The sequence below is a fragment of the Bos mutus genome, chromosome 21 (assembly GCF_027580195.1).
Source record: "Bos mutus isolate GX-2022 chromosome 21, NWIPB_WYAK_1.1, whole genome shotgun sequence".
NCBI classification, from domain to species: domain Eukaryota; kingdom Metazoa; phylum Chordata; class Mammalia; order Artiodactyla; family Bovidae; genus Bos; species Bos mutus.
Genome location: NC_091637.1, coordinates 63,817,205 through 63,838,472, shown reverse-complemented (window position 1 = coordinate 63,838,472; position 21,268 = coordinate 63,817,205). Strand labels below are relative to the sequence as shown.

Here is a 21,268-nt window from a genome sequence, read left to right as displayed (position 1 = left end):
TTAGTGTTAGTCGCTCAGTTGTGTTCGATTCTGCAACACCATTAACTGTAGCCCTCCAGGCTCCTGTCTGTGGGATTTTCCAGGCAAGAATATGGGAGTGGGTTGCTATTTTCTTCTCCACATTTATCTTTAATGTGCTATTTAACCTGAACACAGGTCAGAATATAAGCAGCAGAGAGACTGTAGGGACTAGCTATGCCTCTGAACACCGTGTTAAGCTTCCCCATTGAGAGCTAAGCCCGGGACCAGGACTAGAGGTGGGGGAAGCATGAACGGAGGGGAGGGATGCGGAGATGCGTGTCCCTCTCTCTTCCACCCACAGGACACTGTCTGTGATTTTGACCGCCTGGCTGGCCTCGTCCCATGCTCTGTCCTGCCACAGAGTCAGCGTGCAGCTGATGACAATAACTGGCTGGTGGCCATTCATCACAGCCTGCTTGAGTCAGAAGCTTCAGCAGTCTCTAAGAGAGGTCAGAGGTGTGTGCGTGTGTGTGCATGTATGTGTGCATGCATGGGTGTGTGGCTTTGCAGAATTCATGAAGAATTCTGTTGGATAGGTGCTCAACTCTCAAGATGTTGCCACCTATGACTTATGAGTGGTTACTCTTTCTTTATACACATGCTACAGTCTAACAACATAATCTAAGTGGTATGCTCTCTTTTGAAACATGTACAATGTACGCTGTACAATATTATGTACAAGTATACAATACAGTGATTCACAATTTGTAAAGCTTCTACCTCATTTATCTTTATTATAAACTATTGACTGTGCTCCCCGTGCCGTATAACACAACCCTGTAGCTGACTTTGTACTGAGCAGTTCCTACTCTTACTCCAAGCCCTCTTTGGCCCTGCCCACTTTCCTGTCCATGAGTGGCACACTTTGGAGAGCAGGGAAGCACTAACAGTATACGAATCAAGCTACAGTAAGTGTAGACAGTATGACAATCAATATAAAGCACAATCAAATCTTATAAAACGGTGACAATAATAACCACCAAAGCTGCCCGCCAGGCAACCCCAGGAGCCGCTTCATAGTCTGTCTCACTTAATCATCAGTGTTTGGCAAGGCACATATATTGCCACCTTTCACAGAGGAAGAAACAAACTCAGAGAGGTCACGCAACTGGCTCAAAGACACACTGCAGCTAGGTGGCAAAGCTGGGACTCAGGCACAGACCTGCCGCCCGGCGTATCGGAAGCCCTTGGCAAGTGAGGGTTAGCTGAGTCAAACACGAAGCTCAGGGACTGGGCAGTTTCTAAAATTTTGCAAGGCAGCAGGAAAAAGCATCATAAAACTCTCAGTGCTTTGACATCAAGGAGCCCCACAACCATCTGTGTGTGGAGGTGGGGCCTCCTCTGGGAGCGGGGACCATGGCCAACTTTAGGTTTTCCCAAGGTCCGAAATGGGAAGGCCCACTGTCTCAGGTTTCACTTCCGAGTTCTGACGTTAATTCCTAGTCGGTCATCAGGTGTTGAGCGAGGCAGCGAAGGGCTACCCTGACTGGTCGCTGGGGAAACACAGACAAGCCTCTTTCCCGTGAACCCTGAAAGCACAGGCTACACCGACACGCACTTACCTCCCAGTCAGTGTTCCGACTGCAACCACAGACCCTGAAGGATGAAAACCAGAAGACTGAGCTGGATCCTAAAATGTTGTAAAGGAAGTGTAAATTGATGGCCAGACACAGCGCGATTACATAAACACACACAAGCACAGCTCTAATCCCTTAGGGCTACGTGGCCCATTAAAAAAAAAAACAACTCTTTTTTTTTCTTCAGAGAGGAAAACACTTCCTTACTTTAATGAAGGTCATGTCTCAAAAATAACACAATTTTGTCTTTTTATAATTTTTCTTTCTGCATCTTGTGCCATGAGGTATCTCAGTTCCCTGACCTGGGATTGAACCCACGTCCCTTGTAGTGGAAGCGTGGAGTCCCACCCACTGGACTACCAGTGAAGTCTCTCTCATTCTATCTTCAAAGTAGAAAGTGAGAGTTGCTCAGTCATGTCCGACTCTTTGCGACCCCATGGACTATATAGTCCATGAAATTCTCCAGGCCACAATACTGGAGTGAGTAGCCATTTCCCTTCTCCAGGGGATCTTCCCAACCCAGGGATTGAACCCAGGTCTCCTGCATTACAGCTGGATTCTTTACCAGCTAAGCCACCAGGGAAGCCCAAGAACACTGGAGTAGGTAGCCTATCCCTTCTCCAGTGGATCTTCCTGACCCAGGAAGTGAACCAGGGTCTCCTGCAGTGCAGGCGGTTTCTTTACCAACTGAGCTGTGAGGGAAGCCCATTCTATCTTATATCCTTTCATATCTACAGTAACCAGATGACAGATCAACAAAGACATGCTCTTCCTCCAAGTCTTGGAAGTCCCTTTGGTTGACCTCCATGCTGAATGGGAAGCTTTGCCCCATCTGTCTGGAAATATGACCCCCGCACCCAAGGCCATCAGGTCAGGACCGGATGAGCGCCTCCCAGGACACCTGGCCGTCCTAGAGCGATCTCCAGATGAGCGAGGCACATGCCAGACTTAGCGCTGGGGAGACACGCGTGTGTTCATTACTAACAAGGTGGAGCAAGGCTGACGGGAGAGATAGAGCACAACGGAGGGGAGCACTAGGTGACGTCAGACGGGGAGCTGGGCTGCGGCGTCCTGGCTGCAGGCCCTCGACTCGGGCCTTCCGACACAGGAAGAACTGCCCCTGGTGGAGGCGGACGTGGACACGCCAGTATCTGTTTGGATGAGGTCTTAAGGGGACAAGAATACGATCAAGGACATAGAAGCAACACAGTCTGGAGCAGAGTGCTGGAGAAGACTTGAGAGCCCCTTCGACTGCAAGGAGATCAAACCAGTCAATCTTAAAGGAAATTAGTGCTGAATAGTCATTGGAAGGACTGATGCTAAAGCTGAGGCTCCAATCCTTTGGCCACCTGATGGGAAGAGCCGACTCACTGGTAAAGACCCTGATGCTGTGTAAGATTGAGGGCAGGAGGAGAAGGGGGTGATAGAGGATGAGATAGTTGGATGGCATCACCGACTCAATGGACATGCATTTCAGCAAACTCAGGGAGATCCTGAAGGACAGGGAAGCCTAGAAAGGTGCGGTCCATGGGGTCGCAAAGAACTGGACGTGACTTGGCAACTGAACAACAACAGCAAGGGAGAGTCACTGGTTTTTCAAAGCAGGACCTACAGGGGAGGGAACGGGAAATCACACGGATGATGCTAGTAATGTGGGCTGCGTGGCCAGGTCAAGGATCAGATCACCAGGAAAAACACAGTGAGAGGGACTCTTTCCTTTCACTGAAAAGAGTGATGTGATTGAATCTGTGTTTTAGGTGACTCGGTAGGAGTACTTAGGATGAATTGAAATGAAAAGAGATTAATCACAGGAAGACCAAGAAAGCAGTAACCCTGGATGTGGAAATGGAGGCACTGAGATGCCACCGGATAAACTGGGAAAAAAAGAGAGAAAGAGAGACAGGAAGGAGACTGCAGGGACTGATTATATTGTGTGCTAAGTCACTTCAGTCCTGTGCAACTTCTTGTGACCCCAAGGACTACAGCCCACCAGGCTCCTCTGTCTATAGGATTCTCCAGGCAAGAATACCGGAGTGGGTTGCCAATCCCCTCTCCAGGGGATCTTCCTGACCCAGGGATCGAACCCACATCTCTTATATCTCCTGCGCTGGCAGGTGGGGTTCTTTACCACTAGCACCACCGGGGAAGCCGGATTACATTCCTGCGGTGCTTTTCCAAAGTGGGAGCTGTGATGAGCTCGGGGCCTCCAGACAGGAATCACGTGCACTGGAGGCTTTACTGTGCAGCTCATTTGAGGCTCATAACATTCTGAGAGGAAGATACTTGAGTGTGTCTGCCCAGTCACACGGCCAGTGCGCAGAGGAGCTGGGGCTTAAGATCTTCTTGGTGTTCGGTTTAGCACCCGTGCTGTGATGCCAGGCTGGGTGGGTTGACGGTCTGGCGCTGGAGTAGCTGGCAAGGCTTTCAGCCAGGCTGCCGTGTGGACCGAGGCCGCAGGGAAGGTCACTCTCCCAGACCACTGTTGAGGATTCCTGGTTGCCAGCTGTGCACCAACCCCTCTGGTGCCAGAGTCACCTCCCCACGGCCCATCATCCCAGTGCTCAACATCCCCAGGGACCAGTCACCTCCATTCACTTGCAGATTTTCTCCAAAAGTGAAGGGCTGAAGCATGGACCCAGCACACGGAGACGTGCTGGCAACTCCACGGGTGTCGAGAGGACTCGTGGCGGGGTCTGCAGAGGGGCTGCCCCTCACCCAGGCTGTTATGTGTCATGAACGGTGCAAGCAACACGGGAGGTGCTTTGAATCACTACAGATGCAGCAGAAGACCTTGGCGTCAGGTGTGAACCGAGTGGGGTGTAAACACTGATCTTGCCAAGCCATCTGACTTCTCGAAGCTCCAACCTCCTAATCACTAAAATCAAGGTTAAAAACTTCACCTTGCAAGGCTGCTGTCAGGATGAGCAGTAACACATGTGCAATGCTCAGTATGCAAACAGTGCTCAATAAACGCCGACACCGCAGTGTGGCACGTAGGGAGAGGATCCTTCAGCACTCTGATGTATGATCGGAGTTCCTTTTGCAAACTCAGAGACGTGCTGACTTTAAATTTGACCTGTACCATCAAACTCAAAGTGCAGAGATAAACTGGATGCTGTTAGAATAGCTAATCCATTCCCATCAAAAAGGTGTTCTGTAAATAGAATACAGGCTCCTAACAAGGGCTCCTCAGCTTTTCAGCCGGAAGAGACTGCACTCAGGAGACCCAACAACCAATCAGAAAGGCGTACGAGCTGTCTGAAAAAGCACTGGTAAACTTCAGAAATACATGAATGAGACCCCTTGGGGTGGTGGTTAAAGCAATGCAATTTGAAGGCGATAAATTAAGTGACACTTTCTTTGGGACGAATTTATATCACCACCAATCTCATGCAAAAAATAAATAAATAAACCGATGTGTTGCAGATGCATTTTTATAAGAAAGACGGACTAGGACACGCAGGCCTACCTCTATGACTTTGTCCCAGACGGGCCGGTGACCCACGGCGTCCCACAGGGTGGCGTGCCTGTCGTGCCCACAGGTCAGGAACTGAGGTTTGGAGGCATGGACGGCCAGTCCCCAGAGCTCATCAGTGTGACCCTGCAAAGAACCGAGGCAGACGGACGCCCCTGAAACATCACCACCAGCACGCGGGGGCCCTACAGAACACCACGGCTCACCGCAGGCTCTGGAACTGTGTCCATCTGTTTCTCTTCCTCCCACTGAAGCTGAGAAAGGGGATGTTAATATAAAACACAGAAGAATCGCCTCTTTGTAACGCTGTCTGTCTTATTAAAGTGAAAGTGTTAGTTGCTCCCTCCTATCTGACTCTCTGTGACCTCATGAACTGTATAGTCTGCCAGGCTCCTCTGTCCATGGGATTCTCCAGGCAAGAATACTGGAGTGGGTTACCATTCCCTTCCCCAGGGGATCCTCCCAACCCAGGGATTGAACCTGCGTCTCCTGCATTGCAGGCAGATTCTTGGCCATCTGAGTCACCAGGGAGGCCCTGTCTTATATTGTACTATTACACAGCATGAAGGTGTTTGATGGACTTGTTGAGCTGACGCCTACCTGAGTGATGGGTGTGAAGTCCCCTGACAGTGTGCCCTGCAGAACAAAGTTTCTGGTCGTGCCTATCAATATCACATCGCCTTTTCCTTCAGCCACTGTCCGTATGGGGCCAAACTGTTCTGGAATCTGCATGGAAAAGATTTCAGGTGTCATTAAATTACTAGTTCCATCATTCAAAACACTTGTTTACTTATGATAACAGCTTCTATCATAACGACACACACACACACACACACGTAACAAGGAGACAAAGTACTTGAGTGAATGATCCAAACCCCAAATCTTACGTTTAAACTCCATACCTTTTATATACCTTGGAAGAATGAGCAAGAGTAAGGTTGTAAAAAAAAAAAAAAAAGAGGAACAGCTGGGTGTTCTGTGTGACCTAGATGGGTGGGATGGGGGTGGAGGGGTGGCAGGGAGGTCCAAGAGGAAGGGGACATAGGTACAGGTGAAGCTGATTCACTTGTTATATAGCAGAAAATAACAGCACTGTTAAGCAATTATACTCCAACTGGAAAAAAAAAAACCCCTACAATGAGGCACCTTTTTTCTGGACAAAATAAAAAAATAAAAAAGACTACTGGGTACTTTACTCTTTACTTGTTAAGACTTCTGATAGCAGAAGCAGGTAAAATTTAGGGAGGAAGGAATATGTAACATGCTGTAATAAGTAAGAGTTCTTAAAAATTTATTGTAACTTGCAATGATAAATCCTTTGGCAACTTTATTTAGTTTTGAAATCCACTGCTCATGCTGGTACACGTGTGATTAAGTGTTAATAAAAACGATTTCAAAATACACCATTCAAGAACAATTTGCTATGATAAAATAATTAGAGGTTCTTGTACTTTTTCAAAGGAACAAAAATCACAGCACTGTGGTTCTGGGATGTTAAAGAGTGGCCTGTTCTCATACAAACTTCTTACGAGTGGGTTAGCATAGATCTGAGAAAAGATGATAACAATCCATGCTGATAATGAATTACAGATACTTAAAAATGGTGAGTGTCTTCCATGATACTAGATGAGGCTTTGGACTGTTTCTTAGGATTGCAATGCTGCTTAGGTTCAAAAAAATGCTGGTCAAATATTATTATAAAAAATGCTACCACAATTAAAGTCTCCATGAAAAGAAAGTGATTTCCAAAACTCAGATGAAGGCCTTGCTTTATGAAGAGCGGTAATCAGCAAAACAAAATTCTCACACTGTCAGAGCAAGTGTGATGCTGTTCTCTGCTGTCATTGTGCTGTGGGCATCTGAATTAGAAAGCTATGGTTTTTCCAGTAGTCATGTGCAGATGTGAGAGTTGGACCATAAGAAAGGCTGAGAGCCGAAGAATTGATGCTTTTGAACTGTGGTGCTGGTGAAGACTCTTGAGAGTCCCTTGGACTGCAAGGAGATCCAACCAGTCCATCCTAGAGGAGATCAGCCCTGGATATCCACTGAAGGACTGATGCTGAAGCTGAAGCTCCAGTACTTTGGCCGCCTGATACCAAGAGCTGACTCACTGGAAAAGACCCTGATGCTGGGAAAGACTGAGGGCAGGAGGAGAAGGATGTGACGGAGGATAAGATGGTTGGATGGCGTCATCAACTCAATGGACATGAATTTGAGCAATCTGGGAGATCGTGAAGGACAGAGGAGCCTGCATGCTGCAGTCCAGGGGGTTGCAAAGAGTTGGACACGACTTAGCAACTAAGCAACAATAAAGTTCTACACGGTGTCCACACTATGCTGGAGGGGAAGGTCCTCAACCTTCAGATTGATGCCAACCTTGGTTTCTGTCTGCTCATAATTTCCCAGGGCCTGGGAAAGAAAATTTAGACAGTGTGTAGAAGGAATATTGAATTTCTTGCCTCTGCCTCCTATTGGAGTCCAGGGTTGCTAATTAGGTAATAAGGAGGTGAGAGAAATGCCAAAAGAAGTCAAAGCTCTAGAGACAGTGCTGGTGTTCAGTCACGTTCAAAGCAGGTACTCAGTAAATATTAGTTCCAAGAGACGGTGTCTCCAGAGCAACATGCTGGCAATTACAGGGAAAAGACAATAAATATTTTAAGGATTAATCAAAGTGTGGATAATACTCCCTCGTAAGATTGGTTCTATGATAATACTCTAGACATGAAATGTGACCACCTCACCGTTTATAAATTGAATTCCATTTTAGTAAACTGCCTTCATGATTTTATATAATATGTTACCCCATTTAGTAAAATTTTCTCAGTACAGTTTTCAAAACGGTAAGCAAAAGATTTCAAACTCATAAGGAAACTGGTTGACATAATAGTTTAAGGTTTAAAAAGAGTGTCAGCAGTGTGACATGCTGTCTCACCTCGGTTTTATGAAGCTTCTGGTAATTTCCATCCCAAGAAATGAGCTTGCGGTCCTTCCCTCCTCCCGACACAAGCGTGCCGTCCCTTAACATACAAAGTGCGAAAATACCGCCCTCATGGGCCCCTTGAACCGCGTAGCTTATTCGATTCGTACCTAAACACAATGAGAAAACCATGCTTAGGACATTGTCCAAGGCCTCACCTCTGCCCATCTCATTTTTTGTTTTAAAACGAGATTATCAGAACATCAATGCAGTGTGAATCTATAAAGGATTCAATTTCTACATGTTCTCAGAGCACTAGATAAACGAGACAAACGCAGAGAAGGGAATGGCTACCCGCTCCAGCGTTCCTGCCGGAGAACCCACGGACAGAGGACCCCGGCAGGCTGCAGTCCACGGGGTCGCAAAGAGCCGGACACGACTGAGCGGCTAACACAGACAAACACGAACTGGGTTACTTTCTAATCAAAGAACACAGGGCAAGGGGGAGGGGGATGAACAGGGAGCCTGGAGTCAGCAGATGTAAACGATCACGTGTAGGATGGATACACGACAAGGTCCTATGTAGAGGGGCTGGGAGCTGCATTCAATATCCTCTGACAAACCACACTGGAAAAGAATATGAAAAAGAATACACAGGGCTTCCCTGGTGGCTCAGTGCTGAAGAACTCGATAAAGAATTTGCCTGTCAATGCAGGGGACGTGGGCTTGATCCCTGGTCCAGGAAGATCCCACAAGCCTCAGAGCAACTAAGCCCATGCACCACAACCTCTGAAGCCCGGGTGCCTAGAGCCTGTGCTCTGCAACAAGAGCAGCCACTGCAACGAGAAGCCCACGCACCCCAGCGAACAGTAGCTCCCGCTCGCCCCAACTAGAGAATAAAGACCCAGCACAGTCAAAAAAATAATAAAAAAGAGGACATACATACATATATGTACAACTGAATCTCCTTGCTATATAGCAGAAATTAACACAGCATTGTAAATCAACCATACTTCATTAAAATAAATTAAAAAACAATAAAGGAAAACATGCCAAGATGAAGCATATAGTGTGCTAGGAGGGCTGAGAGATGAGCTGGGGGTCCCTGGACAAGTGGCCTGATTGCTCTGCCTCAGTTTCCTCCTGGGGGTCATGGGGCTGCTGCTTTTCCACGGCACCGCTTTCAGGGTGCAGTGAACCCGTGTATATACAAAGCCCGTGGCACTCAGAGTGGCAGCGGTACTACCAAGGTCACCGAGTTAGCCCGACATTACCCCGGTGGCTCCGCTTCTGCCCTCACCCCACAGCCCAAACACTGAGACCCTGGAGTACAGAGATGGTGCATTGTCTCTGTTTTCCTGGCACATGGTAAACACTCATAAATGCTCACTGAACTCGACTCAACGTGTTTCTGAGTAAGGAGTCCTTCCTATCACGCCGTTTGCCCACTGATGCCCACCTGACTCATCTGTATGCCCAGTGCCCAGCACATGGCTTCGGACTCACAATGAATACTCAGTCAATGTCTGCCAAGTGCTGGGTGGACCAGAGAAGTTAAACGCTGTAGAGCTAAATAGTCTTCGATGATTTTTATCATTACAAGCTGTTATTAGATCTCCCCATAAAGTGATTAAGTCTATTACAACATCTTGGGCTTAAAGAACCTTTTAAAACAACAGAAGCCAAAAGCTTACTAGTCTCATTTTCCTCTGTCCTGGTTTTTTGATTCCAAGTTACACACACACACACACACACACACGTATGTAGGTACCTATGTACCTTGGAATCAAATAGTAAACTTGGAAATGATATTAACAGGCAATTCTTATGGGATTTGGCTTCTTCCTTAGAACATTACCCACAAGAGGCTGCTTGAGGAGCATCGCTGTTACCTTTTCCCCATACCAGGATGTTGCCACTTGAATCTCCGGTGATGGTGTCACCGTTTTCAGAAAAAGTCACACAGAGGACGAACTTTGGCTTTTCTTGCTTCTGCAGAATGTTAAAAAAGAATATATATATGTAAAATCAAGACATCCTTCTGTTTTTAAGAACATCGAGAATCATGGGCACTCCGAGCTGGATGGTGTCGGCTGTGGCTACCACACTGTGTGCCTTTCCTTCTCATCCACCGTTACACAAATTACGCCCTGAGATTATCCGGTCCAAAGTATCCGGTACTTACACGGCTGCAGGCAGTTAGAGCAGGGGAGGCTGTTGGAGTGGCTAAGGCGGATAAAGCAGTCCTCTAACTCAGCCTCTGGGCCCGCAGGGCATCAGGTGCCATATTGGTGCTCTCGTGAGGCCTCAGATGCTGGGCTAAACGGCACCAAGGTTGCCCATCACCCTCAGCAGACTTGCACTGCAGTCTCCTGCGCACCTTCTTCATTGCTCTGTACAATCAGCAGGCCACAGTGAGGGCCATGGCCCTCTGGCACCCTGGCTCTTCTCCCTGTGTTAGTCCTTCCTTATCAGCATCACCAATGTTATCCATGAGGGGCTCCCCAACTCTGTCAGGGATCTCCAGGAATAGTCTTTATCATGACACCCCCACTTTGGCCAATTAAATTCTAAGGCTGTGATGCCTCAGAGCTTCCTTAAATGCCAGGGGATCACAAGCGCCACTGGTGAAAAATAAAATGAGAGATGCAATTTCACCTTACCTCAAACAATCCTTGCTTCTTAATAAGGGAGCTTCCTTCTAGCGTCCAGAAGTAGAGGTGGGACTTTCCACAGGTTACGATTATATTGGTGTCGGTGGGGTGGAAATCCGCGGCAAATACAGCTTCGTTCGAACACTTTGCACAAAACAGGAGAATCAGATGTCTCAGATCTCTTGAGACTTAAGGAAATAAACTCTGAACCACAAATAAGTAACTCATCAGGGTGAGCACCAAGACTCTTGATACTTCGCCCCTTGAATTCATCTTCTCTAGTCACTAAACTTACGTCTGTGTGCGCCGACACCTCTCCCTGTCTGTTTCCCCCAGAGCCCTGCGGACAGGACCACAGGGTCTCCTTCTGCATGGGGACTCTCAGGACCTGGCATGGAGCAGGCACACAGCCATGCTCTGGCTGAAGGAGAGGCTGGGACTTAAGAACTGCAAGTCTCATCCTCATCGAGTGATGGGAAGGGCCCCGGAGCCTGGATTTTATTCAGCTCCACCACTCCTGGCCCACTTTGGCTGCCCTGTTTGCCTGGTTCTGATCCCCAGGACTCTGCTGGTAGCTTGGTGGCCGAGCCTAGAGTCCAGAGGGGGAGCTGGTTCTTTGGCTATCAATTTACCACCCTCATCCTGTTATCAGTTTTCATGACTGGCACCCTGTTCCCATGAATCTGACCCTGACTGCTCCTTCTGCTTGATAATTCAGTTACAGATTCCTGAACCTAGACAATAACTTGCTGTGATTACTTCCAACCTAATAACACAGCAAGAACCGAAATACTTGAGCAAAACATAGAAGGTACAGCTATAGCATAAAAACAGGTATGCTCATGCCTTGTTAGAATACCGTCTGCATCCCACACACACAAGAGAGAAGGCTACGTAAGCCAGGTAATCCACTGGGGCTCTTAATGGCAGGTAGCTCAGGTGACCCGATGGTAGTCCTATGGTTAGGTCAGTAAGGTGATCTAAGGCTAATGGATGCCAGGGTGAGAAATCTGAAGTCATTTCTACAAAAATAGACCCAATCATGGTTTTACCAGGAGGAAAGCATGAGAGAGCTTAAGGAAACTTCACTGATATATTGGGAAGTTCAATGGGCCCCCCTGCAGGAAAAGCCCCACTGGGAGGACCAAGATCTCGCTCCCCGTTCCTGAGTCCACTCAGCTCTGGACAAGCTTCCCTGATCCCCAGATCCCTGCCTGGCCCTCCGCCTGGGCAGCGGGCACATCTCACTTGTCACCACCCCTCCAGTACTTCCTTAACACGTGCGTGAAAAGGGGACCTCGGTATTTGTGGATGATGGAAAGAACATGAGCGAGTAAGTGAGGGAGAAAGTGACCACCGGAGTGATGGGGCGAATTAAAAGGGTGGTGGCTGTAAAGGGAGGTGGGCGCGAAACCCTTACAGACGCTGTGAAGAGAAGCAGGAAGCCTGCCAGGCCTTGGGAATAAGGGGAGAGGGGCGGGGCCCGAGGGCTTCTCGAGAAGGGGTCCCGCTGGGGGCTGCGGCAGGGACAGAGCCCACGGCTCAGGGGAGACGGCTCCACGTGGGAAATGGACGAGGCAGCCCCGCAGCAGGCGTGCTCACAGACCTTGACGTCCGCCAGCCTCTCTTCCTTCTGCCAGTCCCACACGGACAGCACGTGGTCGTTGGAGTCGTCCACTGCACAGAGGTTGCTGCCTCCATTCTAGGAAAAAAGGAGGTATTCACAGGAAGACTACACTCGAGAATAAAGCAGACTGAGCGTGATTAAAAAGGAACATAATTTTAATTTTTTAATCACGAGTCTGCTACATCTTTATTAAAGTGTATTTACCCATCACTGCTGAGATCTGCTTAGGACTTGGGCAGACAGATGGTGGGGACAGGGGAATGTGGGGGTTAACAGGCACAGGAGCAGGAGGGAGAGCTCTGGGGCGGACTTCAGTACCGCTTCCGTTAGATCTAGCTTCCCAGGGGCTGCAGAGCTCTCGCACTGGAGGAGACAAGTGTCTGCAGCTCCGGGGCACAGGGCACAGGGCGTGGGGCTGGTTATCATAAGGTTGTATGAGGGGACAGGTACTGGGGGTGAGGCGCAAGGCATACTGATGTGAACACGTATGTGTTTCTAACTGGCTGAACTAGTGCTTCAAAGGGCGGTTCATCCTGAGGAAGCCTGGGGACCACGAGGCCCCTCCAGCCCCTGCTTATGGCCAGGCAGTGGGTGGGGATGGCACAGACAGGCAGGGGAAATTCAAGGCCAGGGGAGGCAAGACTGCTCTGTGAGCCTGAGACAGTGTGGCCGCAGGGCCTCTTCTCATCACCATGGAAATGTCTGACTGGGAGCGTGCGGGACCAGGCATGTGCTCCCTCTGACTGAGGGGGCCTGGCAAGCGGGAGGTTTCAGAGTTCAGATCTGGGCACACATCTGGGCAGGTACGGGCGTGTTAACCTCTCCCTCTTCAACCTTGAGCTGAGTCTCACCTCCCTGTGTGGACAAAGCTGCAAGACCCACAAGGTTCACACTTACAGATTTTGAGAATGCGATACAGGTGACGGCTCGGTCGAAAAACCCGATTCCGACAACATGCAGCGTATTCAGCGTCACGGAATCCCAGATGCGCACGTGTGGGGGTAACTGCTGCTTCGGAAGAAAATGCTGGGTCACTCATCGTGCCGGGTCTGCAAATTTACCTTTGTATTGACGCTACTTCTACTTTGTCAAAAGCCTTTTTTTAAAAATGCTATTTCCCCCCAGTTCTTTGTTTTATCCTTTTATTTTGTGAGGCTTTATTTCAAATCAGTTTTGATATTTACATGTAAAATATTAAAGTTTTTTTTTTGGCTACACCACACAGCCTGAGGGATCTTAGTTCCCTGACCAGGGATTGAACCCATGCTCCCTGCACTGGAAGTGCGGTCTTAACCATGGGGCCACCAAGGAAGTCCCAAAACAAAAGTGTTTTTTTTTTTTTTTTTTAATGCACTTAAGACTCTGTGTTTTTACAATAAATAAAATATTCCCAATATCTCATAATAAATTGTGGAAAATTCTGAAAGAGATGGGAATACCAGACCACCTGACCTGGCTCTTGAGAAATCTATATGCAGGTCAGGAAGCAACAGTTAGAACTGGACATGGAACAACAGACTGGTTCCAAATAGGAAAAGGAGTACGTCAAGGCTGTGTATTGTCACCCTGCTTATTACTTATCTGCAGAGTACATCATGAGAAACGCTGGGCTGGAAGAAGCACAAGCTGGAATCAAGATTGCCGGGAGAAATATCAATAACCTCAGATATGCAGATGACACCACCCTTATGGCAGAAAGTGAAGAGGAACTAAAGAGCCTCTTGATGAAAGTGAAAGAGGAGAGTGAAAATTTGTCTTAAAGCTCAACATTCAGAAAACTAAGATCACGGCATCCAGTCCCATCACTTCATGGCTAATAGATGGGAAACAGTGGAAACAGTAGCTGACTTTATTTTTTTGGGCTCCAAAATCACTGCAGATGGTGACTGCAGCCATGAAATTAAAAGACGCTTACTCCTCGGAAGGAAAGTTATGACCAACCTAGACAGCACATTAAAAAGCAGACATTACTTTGTCAACAAAGGTCCGTCTAGTCAAGAATAGATGGTTTGTTTAGTCTAACCAACAAGACTAGATCGTTTTTCCAGTAGTCATGTATGGATGTGAGAGTTGGACTGTGAAGAAAGTTGAGTGCCAGAGAATTGATGCTTTTGAACTGTGGTGTTGGAGAAGACTCTTGAGAGTCCCTTGGACTGCAAGAAGATCCAACCAGTCCATCCTAAAGGAAATCAGTCCTGGGTGTTCATTGGCAGGACTGATGTTGAAGCTGAAACTCCAATATTTTGGCCACCTGATGTGAAGAGCTGACTCATTTGAAAAGACCCTGATGTTGGGAAAGATCGAAGGCAGGAGGAGAAGGGGATGAGAGGATGAGATGGCTGGATGGCATCACCTACTCAATGGACATGAGTTTGGGTAAACTCCAGGAGTTGGTGATGGACAGGGAGGCCTGGCATGCAGAGGTTCATGGGGTCACAAAGAGTCGGACACAACTGAGCGACTGAACTGAACTGAACTAAATATCTTTCGAAGGTCATGGCTCCTGTGGCCAATTTAGCTGTAGGTGAGGTCTACCAAGTTTTAGGGGCTTCTCTGGTGGCTCAGATGGTAAAGAATCTGCCTGCAATGCAGGAGACCTGGATTTGATCCCTGGGTTGGGAAGATCCCCTGGAGAAGGGAATGGCAACCCACTCCAGTATTCTTGCCTGGAGAATTCCATGGACAGAGGAGGCTGGCAGGCTACAGTCCATGGGGCCGCAGAGTCAGACACAAATGAGCAACTAATAACCAAGTTTCAAACTTTGAACAGTCAATTCTTGATAACTGTCCCACAGGAACTGATATTCCCATTTGTATATCTAAAGCATCTAAGTTTTAAAACTGAAACATGACGAAGAAAATGGAGTCTCATGTAAGGGTTATTCTTTTGAAGTTTGTCTTGCCACTAAGGGGTAAGCATGTTTAAATTCATCATCATGACTACCACCTGTGGTATTAAGAACTTCACATTCTTGGGCCCCACAGGAGATTGATAATACACAAATACAAGCTTAGAATGGTTATGATTAGTTCAAAACTTTCTCAGCTGTGCTAATTTTTCTCTTCCTTGATAGAAGAAAGCATCACAGAACCACCAGCAGATTTATCAAGAAAAGGACCAGCTTTGTACACAACGGACGGGGGGACTAGGCTCTAGTCTGGATTTGTCTCTAAGTAGCTGGATGTTTGCAGTCACTTGGCCTCTCTGGACTTCTCCACTTGTAAATGGAAAGGAACAGCTCAGCTATTCAGAGGGCTCTAAGGTTCTGATACCATTTCAAGGCCAGAAACTGAAATACACAGTTCATCCACTAGAGGGAGGAACAAATGATTTACTAGTGATCTCGAATAACTTTTAAAGGTCATTTAACATTAAAAAAAAAAAAAAAAGAAGACTCTGTTCCCTGTGTGCTTACAGAATAGCAGTCTGATTTCCATTGTTCCTATTACCTCCTTTCAAGTGTAGGATTTTAATGGAAAATAGCATAAATATTTAAAATTTGATGTTATTAAAATACTTTCTGAAAAATGGTAGCACTCAGGATAAAAATGGAAATACTTAACGTAATTAGTTTCAGATTATACATTGTGCATTGATAGACTATACAAAAGTAGACATCAGAAAAGTTACTAGATGTTTTGGATAAAACAACAATGGCCACAGACTGTGGTAAATAAGTGGAAGCCAGTTTTGAATTGCTGTGTTTGCCAAATTCCACTAGCTCCTTCTCTGATTCCTTAAAATACAAAGTGAAGTCTTTGCTTACAAAATTTTGCAAAAATCCTTCCAGCAGCCCTTGCAGATGACACATAGACACACACTCCATGGATTAAAGTCATGATAACAAGGGATTCATTCACTGAAGAGGCAAAATGCCCCATAGTCAAACGATTATTTTTCATGATTTTAACTCAACATGTTAATGTTTATCACGTGAGTAAATAATATTGGAAGAATTAATGACTTCTTAGGCAAGAGCGATGCTATTTAAAAATTAGCTGAAATTAACGTGAGCTCAAGGGTTTTTTTTTTAAGGTCAGTGTAAGAATTTTCATTTCCAATAAAAATTCAAATTAAAGGATTAAATTCAAATTTGAGCTTCCCAGGTGGTGGTGCTAGTGGTAAAGAGCCCATCTGCCAATGCAGGAGATGTGAGAGACACGGGTTCCATCTCCAGGTTGGGAAGATCTCCTGGAGGAGGGAATGGCCACCCATTCCAGGATTCTTGCCTGGAGAATCACACGGATAGAGGATCCTGGTGGGCTCCAGTCCATGGGGTCGCACAGAGTTGGACACGACGGAAGCAGCTGAGCATGCACGCTCACAGACATTATATACAACAGCTTATTCATCAGCAAAATATTGTCAAAAAAATCATTTTGTGTTACCAGTTCATTACAAAAACATGAAAAGATTACTCACTTTTCCATCCTTGGACGTGCCTGCGACTTGTCCTGTGGCTATTGTGACCCTATCGGGGTGAACTGCAAGGCTAAAAAGAGATCTTCATAAAACATCTGTTCTTACGAAAGTCCAAACTCAAGTTTTCATAGTTTCATTTACCTATATTAACAATGTGTCTATGTTGATTAAACGTTCAGACTGCAAAAAAAAAAAAAAAAACAACACAAAACCCCAAACAAACCAAACAAAGAAAACAGAAAATGTCTACTCTTTTAAAGGTAAGCTTCACTTTTCCCTTGATCAAATACACTCTGGTCAAAAATTTAAATGTGAGAAATATACAGTGTCCAATTTCTTACACACTCTTGATAAATTCTCTGGGCTTCCAAAGACCTTAGACCATTGGTACATATTTCATTTCATCTTCATTTCTTTATCTATAGGGAATTACCAAACTCAAGGGAAATGCATCCCCTGATTTGGAAATACCACTTCGATCTCAGAACTGCTTAATTAGTGTACAGTCTTTATTAAGAAGTCATTTTGAGTCCATCAAACAGCAAAGACATCATCTTTTTTTTCAACAGGATTTTTATAACTGATCGGGGACTTAGGACAAATAGAAATAACATAAACCCATCTATGTATCCACCCATCTTTCTAAGATATATAAAATCATTACCAAAGGTATAAATGAATTATAGGAAAAGCAGACCCAGCCAGAAACAAGAGGCAAAACATTTTTATTAAAAACTGCACACCCAAATTAGAAGCCATTAGCACGAGAAGACCTCCAGATAGGGGTCTGTTGGAGCTATCTGTTTACATAACACGGCTGTTTAAGACAATGTGTCATGAGAAGAGAAAACCAAAGAACAGGTCTTAGAGCGCCAGGGAGCCAGAATACAGCCGAGAGCACAAACAAGAGCTGTTCTCAAAGACCCCATTTTCTCAGCCCCCTCTGCTTCTCTGTAGTTGTACCCATCACGGAACCCTTTCTGCCACTGCCCTCTGCACAGGCGTCGCAGGCATCGGCTTTGAGGACTCACCACTTCACGTCGTCATTGTGGCCCGCGTAATGCCTCTGAAGCTGCTCCTCCACGTTGTACAGCACGACCACCGACGCGATGAAATAGACGGTCTCGCCCGTCGGGAGCAAGTACAGGTTATTACGGCAGTCTCGACCCCTGTACCCGTAGCTTCGTGCGTGTCAAGATAAAACTTGCCTTCTTTTAGGAGCTAACAAAACATCAGCTTTCTTCAGCTGGGACAGGCACTAAATTTCTATGTGACTGTTACCATCAATTTCACTAATTTAAAGAAGACTAAATTTGAAATACTCCGTGCCAAATATTCAATACATCGGACCCCCCTCAATAGGCAGGCAATAAAGTTGCAAAAGGTAATTGATGTAGTGGAAATTGCTGATATTTTTTTTAACAATACAAAGGTGTGGGTTTTTTTGAAAGTATGTATTATAATGACCTGGTAGCTCAGCTGGTAAAGAATCCACCTGCAATAAGGGAGACCCCGGTTCGATTTCTGGGCCAGGAAGATCTGCTGGAGAAGGGATAGGCCACCCACTCCAGTATTTTTGGGCTTCCCTGGTGGCTCAGATAGTAAAGAATCTGCCTGCAATGCGGGAGACCTGGGTTCCATTCAGCTTGATGAAACATGGTAATTTGCTGTTCTACTGCTAACAGGAACTGGATCAGACGCTTGTGTAATAACTAGGAAGTGAACTCTTTGATTTGGCCCATCAGTCACGGGTCCAGGAAATCAGTGGCCAGGGCCTACACTACTTTGTTGAGCTGCTGAAATCTTATGTGGATACGTTTCCCTCACACCTAGGCTGGGTTTAAATTTTTCCCAAGCTGGTCTCCTGAAAGGCCGGTGACCATAACATTCTGTTAGAGGTACTATCCTGACTCTAGAATCAAAGTCACCTGAAGGGTGACTTGACACTAATTTCCCGAGAATGCTGGGGTACTCTGCTCATTTTTTTTTTCTCTTTCCTTTCTGCTGCCTCTCTTGCATACCGTTTATTCTAGTTACCTCCCTACTTGCTGAGATCTGCTGAACCATGGCCACAGTCTAGAATGCGTCCACTTGCTGTCTTGAATCTAACTTTTAAAGCCAAGGGCTTGCTTCTGGGACTGGAATTGAAAGGCAGAACAGGGCCACTGAATCTTGTCATCTTTGAACTCTCCACGTTATCATCATCCTGAGACACACACCTGCTACAGGGGACCTGAAACTGCCGTCACGCTGGTGCTGAGGGAGAGAGGCTCAGCCTGGTTCTAGAACCATGGCTGGAAGATTACTTGAATCCTACTACGGTCAGTGGCTTTTGTAGCTTGTTTGGAAAACAAAACACATCTGACAGCGTCGTGTGCGTGCAGGCGTGCTCAGTTGCGTCTGACTCTTTGCAACCACGTGGACTGTAGCCCACCAGGCTCCTCTGCCTGTGGAATTTTCCAGGCAACAATACTGGAGAGGGTTGCCATTTCCTACTCCAGTGGGTCATCCTGACCCAGAGACCCAAGTCTCTGGCGTCTCCTGCACTGGCAGGTAGATTCTTTACCACTCAGTTCAGTTCAGTTCAGTCGCTCAGTTGTGTCCGACTCTTTGCAACCCCATGAATCGCAGCACGCCAGGCCTCCTTGTCCATCACCAACTCCCGGAGTTTACCCAAACTCACGTCCATCGAGTCGGTGATGCCATCCAGCCATCTCATTCTCTGTAGTTCCCTCCTCCTGCCCCCAATCCCTCCCAGGGTCTTTTCAAATGAGTCAACTCTTCGCATCAGGTGGCCAAAGTATTGGAGTTTCAGCTTCAGCATCGGTCCTTCCAATGAATATTCAAGACTGATTTCCTTTAGGCTGGACTGACTGGATCTCCTTGCAGTCCAAGGGACTCTCAAGAGTCTTTTCCAACACCACAGTTCAAAAGCATCAATTCTTCGGCACTCAGCTTTCTTCACAGTCCAACTCTCACATCCATACATGACCACTGGAAAAACCATAGCCTTGACTAGACGGACCTTTGTTGGCAAAGTAATGTCTCTGCTTTGAATATGCTATCCAGGTTGGTCATAACTTTCCTTCCAAGGAGTAAGCGTCTTTTAATTTCATGGCTGCAATCACCATCTGCAGTGATTTTGGAGCCCAGAAAAATAAAATCTGACACTGTTTCCACTGTTTCCCCATCTTTTTCCCCTGAAGTGATGGACCAGATGCCATGATCTTAGTTTTCTGAATGTTGAGCTTTAAGACAACTTTTTCACTTTCATCAAGAGGCTTTTTAGTTCCTCTTCACTTTCTGCCATAAGGGTGGTGTCATCTGCATATCTGAGGTTATTGATATTTCTCCCGGCAATCTTGATTCCAGCTTGTGCTGCTTCCAGCCCAGCGTTTCTCATGATGTACTCTGCATAGAAGTAAAGCAGGGTGACAATATACAGCCTTGATGTATTCCTTTTCCTATTTGGAACCAGTCTGTTGTTCCATGTCCAGTTCTAACTGTTGCTTCCTGACCTGCATATAGGTTTCTCAAGAGGCAGGTCAGGTGGTCTGGTATTTCCATCTCTTTCAGAATTTCCACAGTTTATTGTGATCCACACAGTCAAAGGCTTTGGCATAGTCAATAAAGCAGAAATAGGTATTTTTCTGGAACTCTCTTGCTTTTTTGATGATCCAGCAGATGTTGGCAATTTGATCTCTGGTTTCTCTGCCTTTTCTAAAAACCAGCTTGAACATCTGGAAGTTCACGGTTCATATATTGCTGAAGCCTGGCTTGGAGAATTTTGAGCATTACTTTACTAGCATGTGAAATGAGTGCAATTGTGCAGTAGTTTGAGCATTCTTTGGCATTGCCTTTCTTTGGGATTGGAATGAAAACTGACCTTTTCCAGTCCTGTGGCCACTGCTGAGTTTTCCAAATTTGCTGGCATATTGAGTGCAGCACTTTCACAGCATCGTATTTCAGGATTTGAAATAGCTCAACTGGAATTCCATCACCTCCACTAGCTTTGTTCGTAGTGATGCTTTCTAAGGCCCACTTGACTTCACATTCCAGGATGTCTGGCTCTAGGTCAGTGATCACACCATTGTGATTATCTGGGTCATGAAGATCTTTTTGTACAGTTCTTCTGTGTATTCTTGCCACCTCTTCTTAATATCTTCTGCTTCTGTTAGGTCCATACCATTTCAGTCCTTTATTGAGCCCATCTTTGCATAAAATGTTCCCTTGGTATCTCTAATTTTCTTGAAGAGATCTCTAGTCTTTCCCATTCTGTTGTTTTCCTCTATTTGCATTGATCGCTGAGGAAGGCTTTCTTATCTCTTCTTGCTATTCTTTGGAACTCTGCATTCAGATGCTTATATCTTTCCTTTTCTCCTTTGCTTCTCGCTTCTCTTCTTTTCACAGCTATTTGTAAGGCCTCTTCAGACAGCCATTTTGCTTTTTTGCATTTCTTTTCCATGGGGATGGTCTTTACCACTAGCACCACCTGGAAAACCCTCTATGTTAAGTGGCTATATTGTTTCAAATATTAAGCAGTATGAGGTTATAAATTCTATTCTAAGAGAAAA

General features: G+C 46.2%; 1 protein-coding gene across 6 annotated transcripts in view; it reads right to left on the bottom strand.

Moving 5' to 3' along the window:
* The window catches only part of EML1 (EMAP like 1), a 199,021-nt gene that overhangs the window by 11,212 nt on the left and 166,541 nt on the right, over positions 1 to 21,268 (bottom strand). For 4 of the 6 annotated variants that reach the window (XM_070357957.1, XM_070357954.1, XM_070357956.1 and 1 more), the window contains 10 exons: positions 17,726 to 17,875; positions 16,695 to 16,764; positions 13,169 to 13,282; positions 12,251 to 12,346; positions 10,654 to 10,788; positions 9,883 to 9,982; positions 8,006 to 8,160; positions 5,674 to 5,799; positions 5,068 to 5,199; positions 1,584 to 1,651 (listed from right to left, as the gene is read on the bottom strand). In XM_070357957.1, coding sequence (XP_070214058.1) covers positions 1,584 to 1,651; positions 5,068 to 5,199; positions 5,674 to 5,799; positions 8,006 to 8,160; positions 9,883 to 9,982; positions 10,654 to 10,788; positions 12,251 to 12,346; positions 13,169 to 13,282; positions 16,695 to 16,764; positions 17,726 to 17,875 — 1,146 coding nt within the window. The remainder of the gene's footprint in view (positions 1 to 1,583; positions 1,652 to 5,067; positions 5,200 to 5,673; positions 5,800 to 8,005; positions 8,161 to 9,882; positions 9,983 to 10,653; positions 10,789 to 12,250; positions 12,347 to 13,168; positions 13,283 to 16,694; positions 16,765 to 17,725; positions 17,876 to 21,268) is intronic. The other 2 variants (XM_070357955.1, XM_070357960.1) reach the window with 1 other exon arrangement.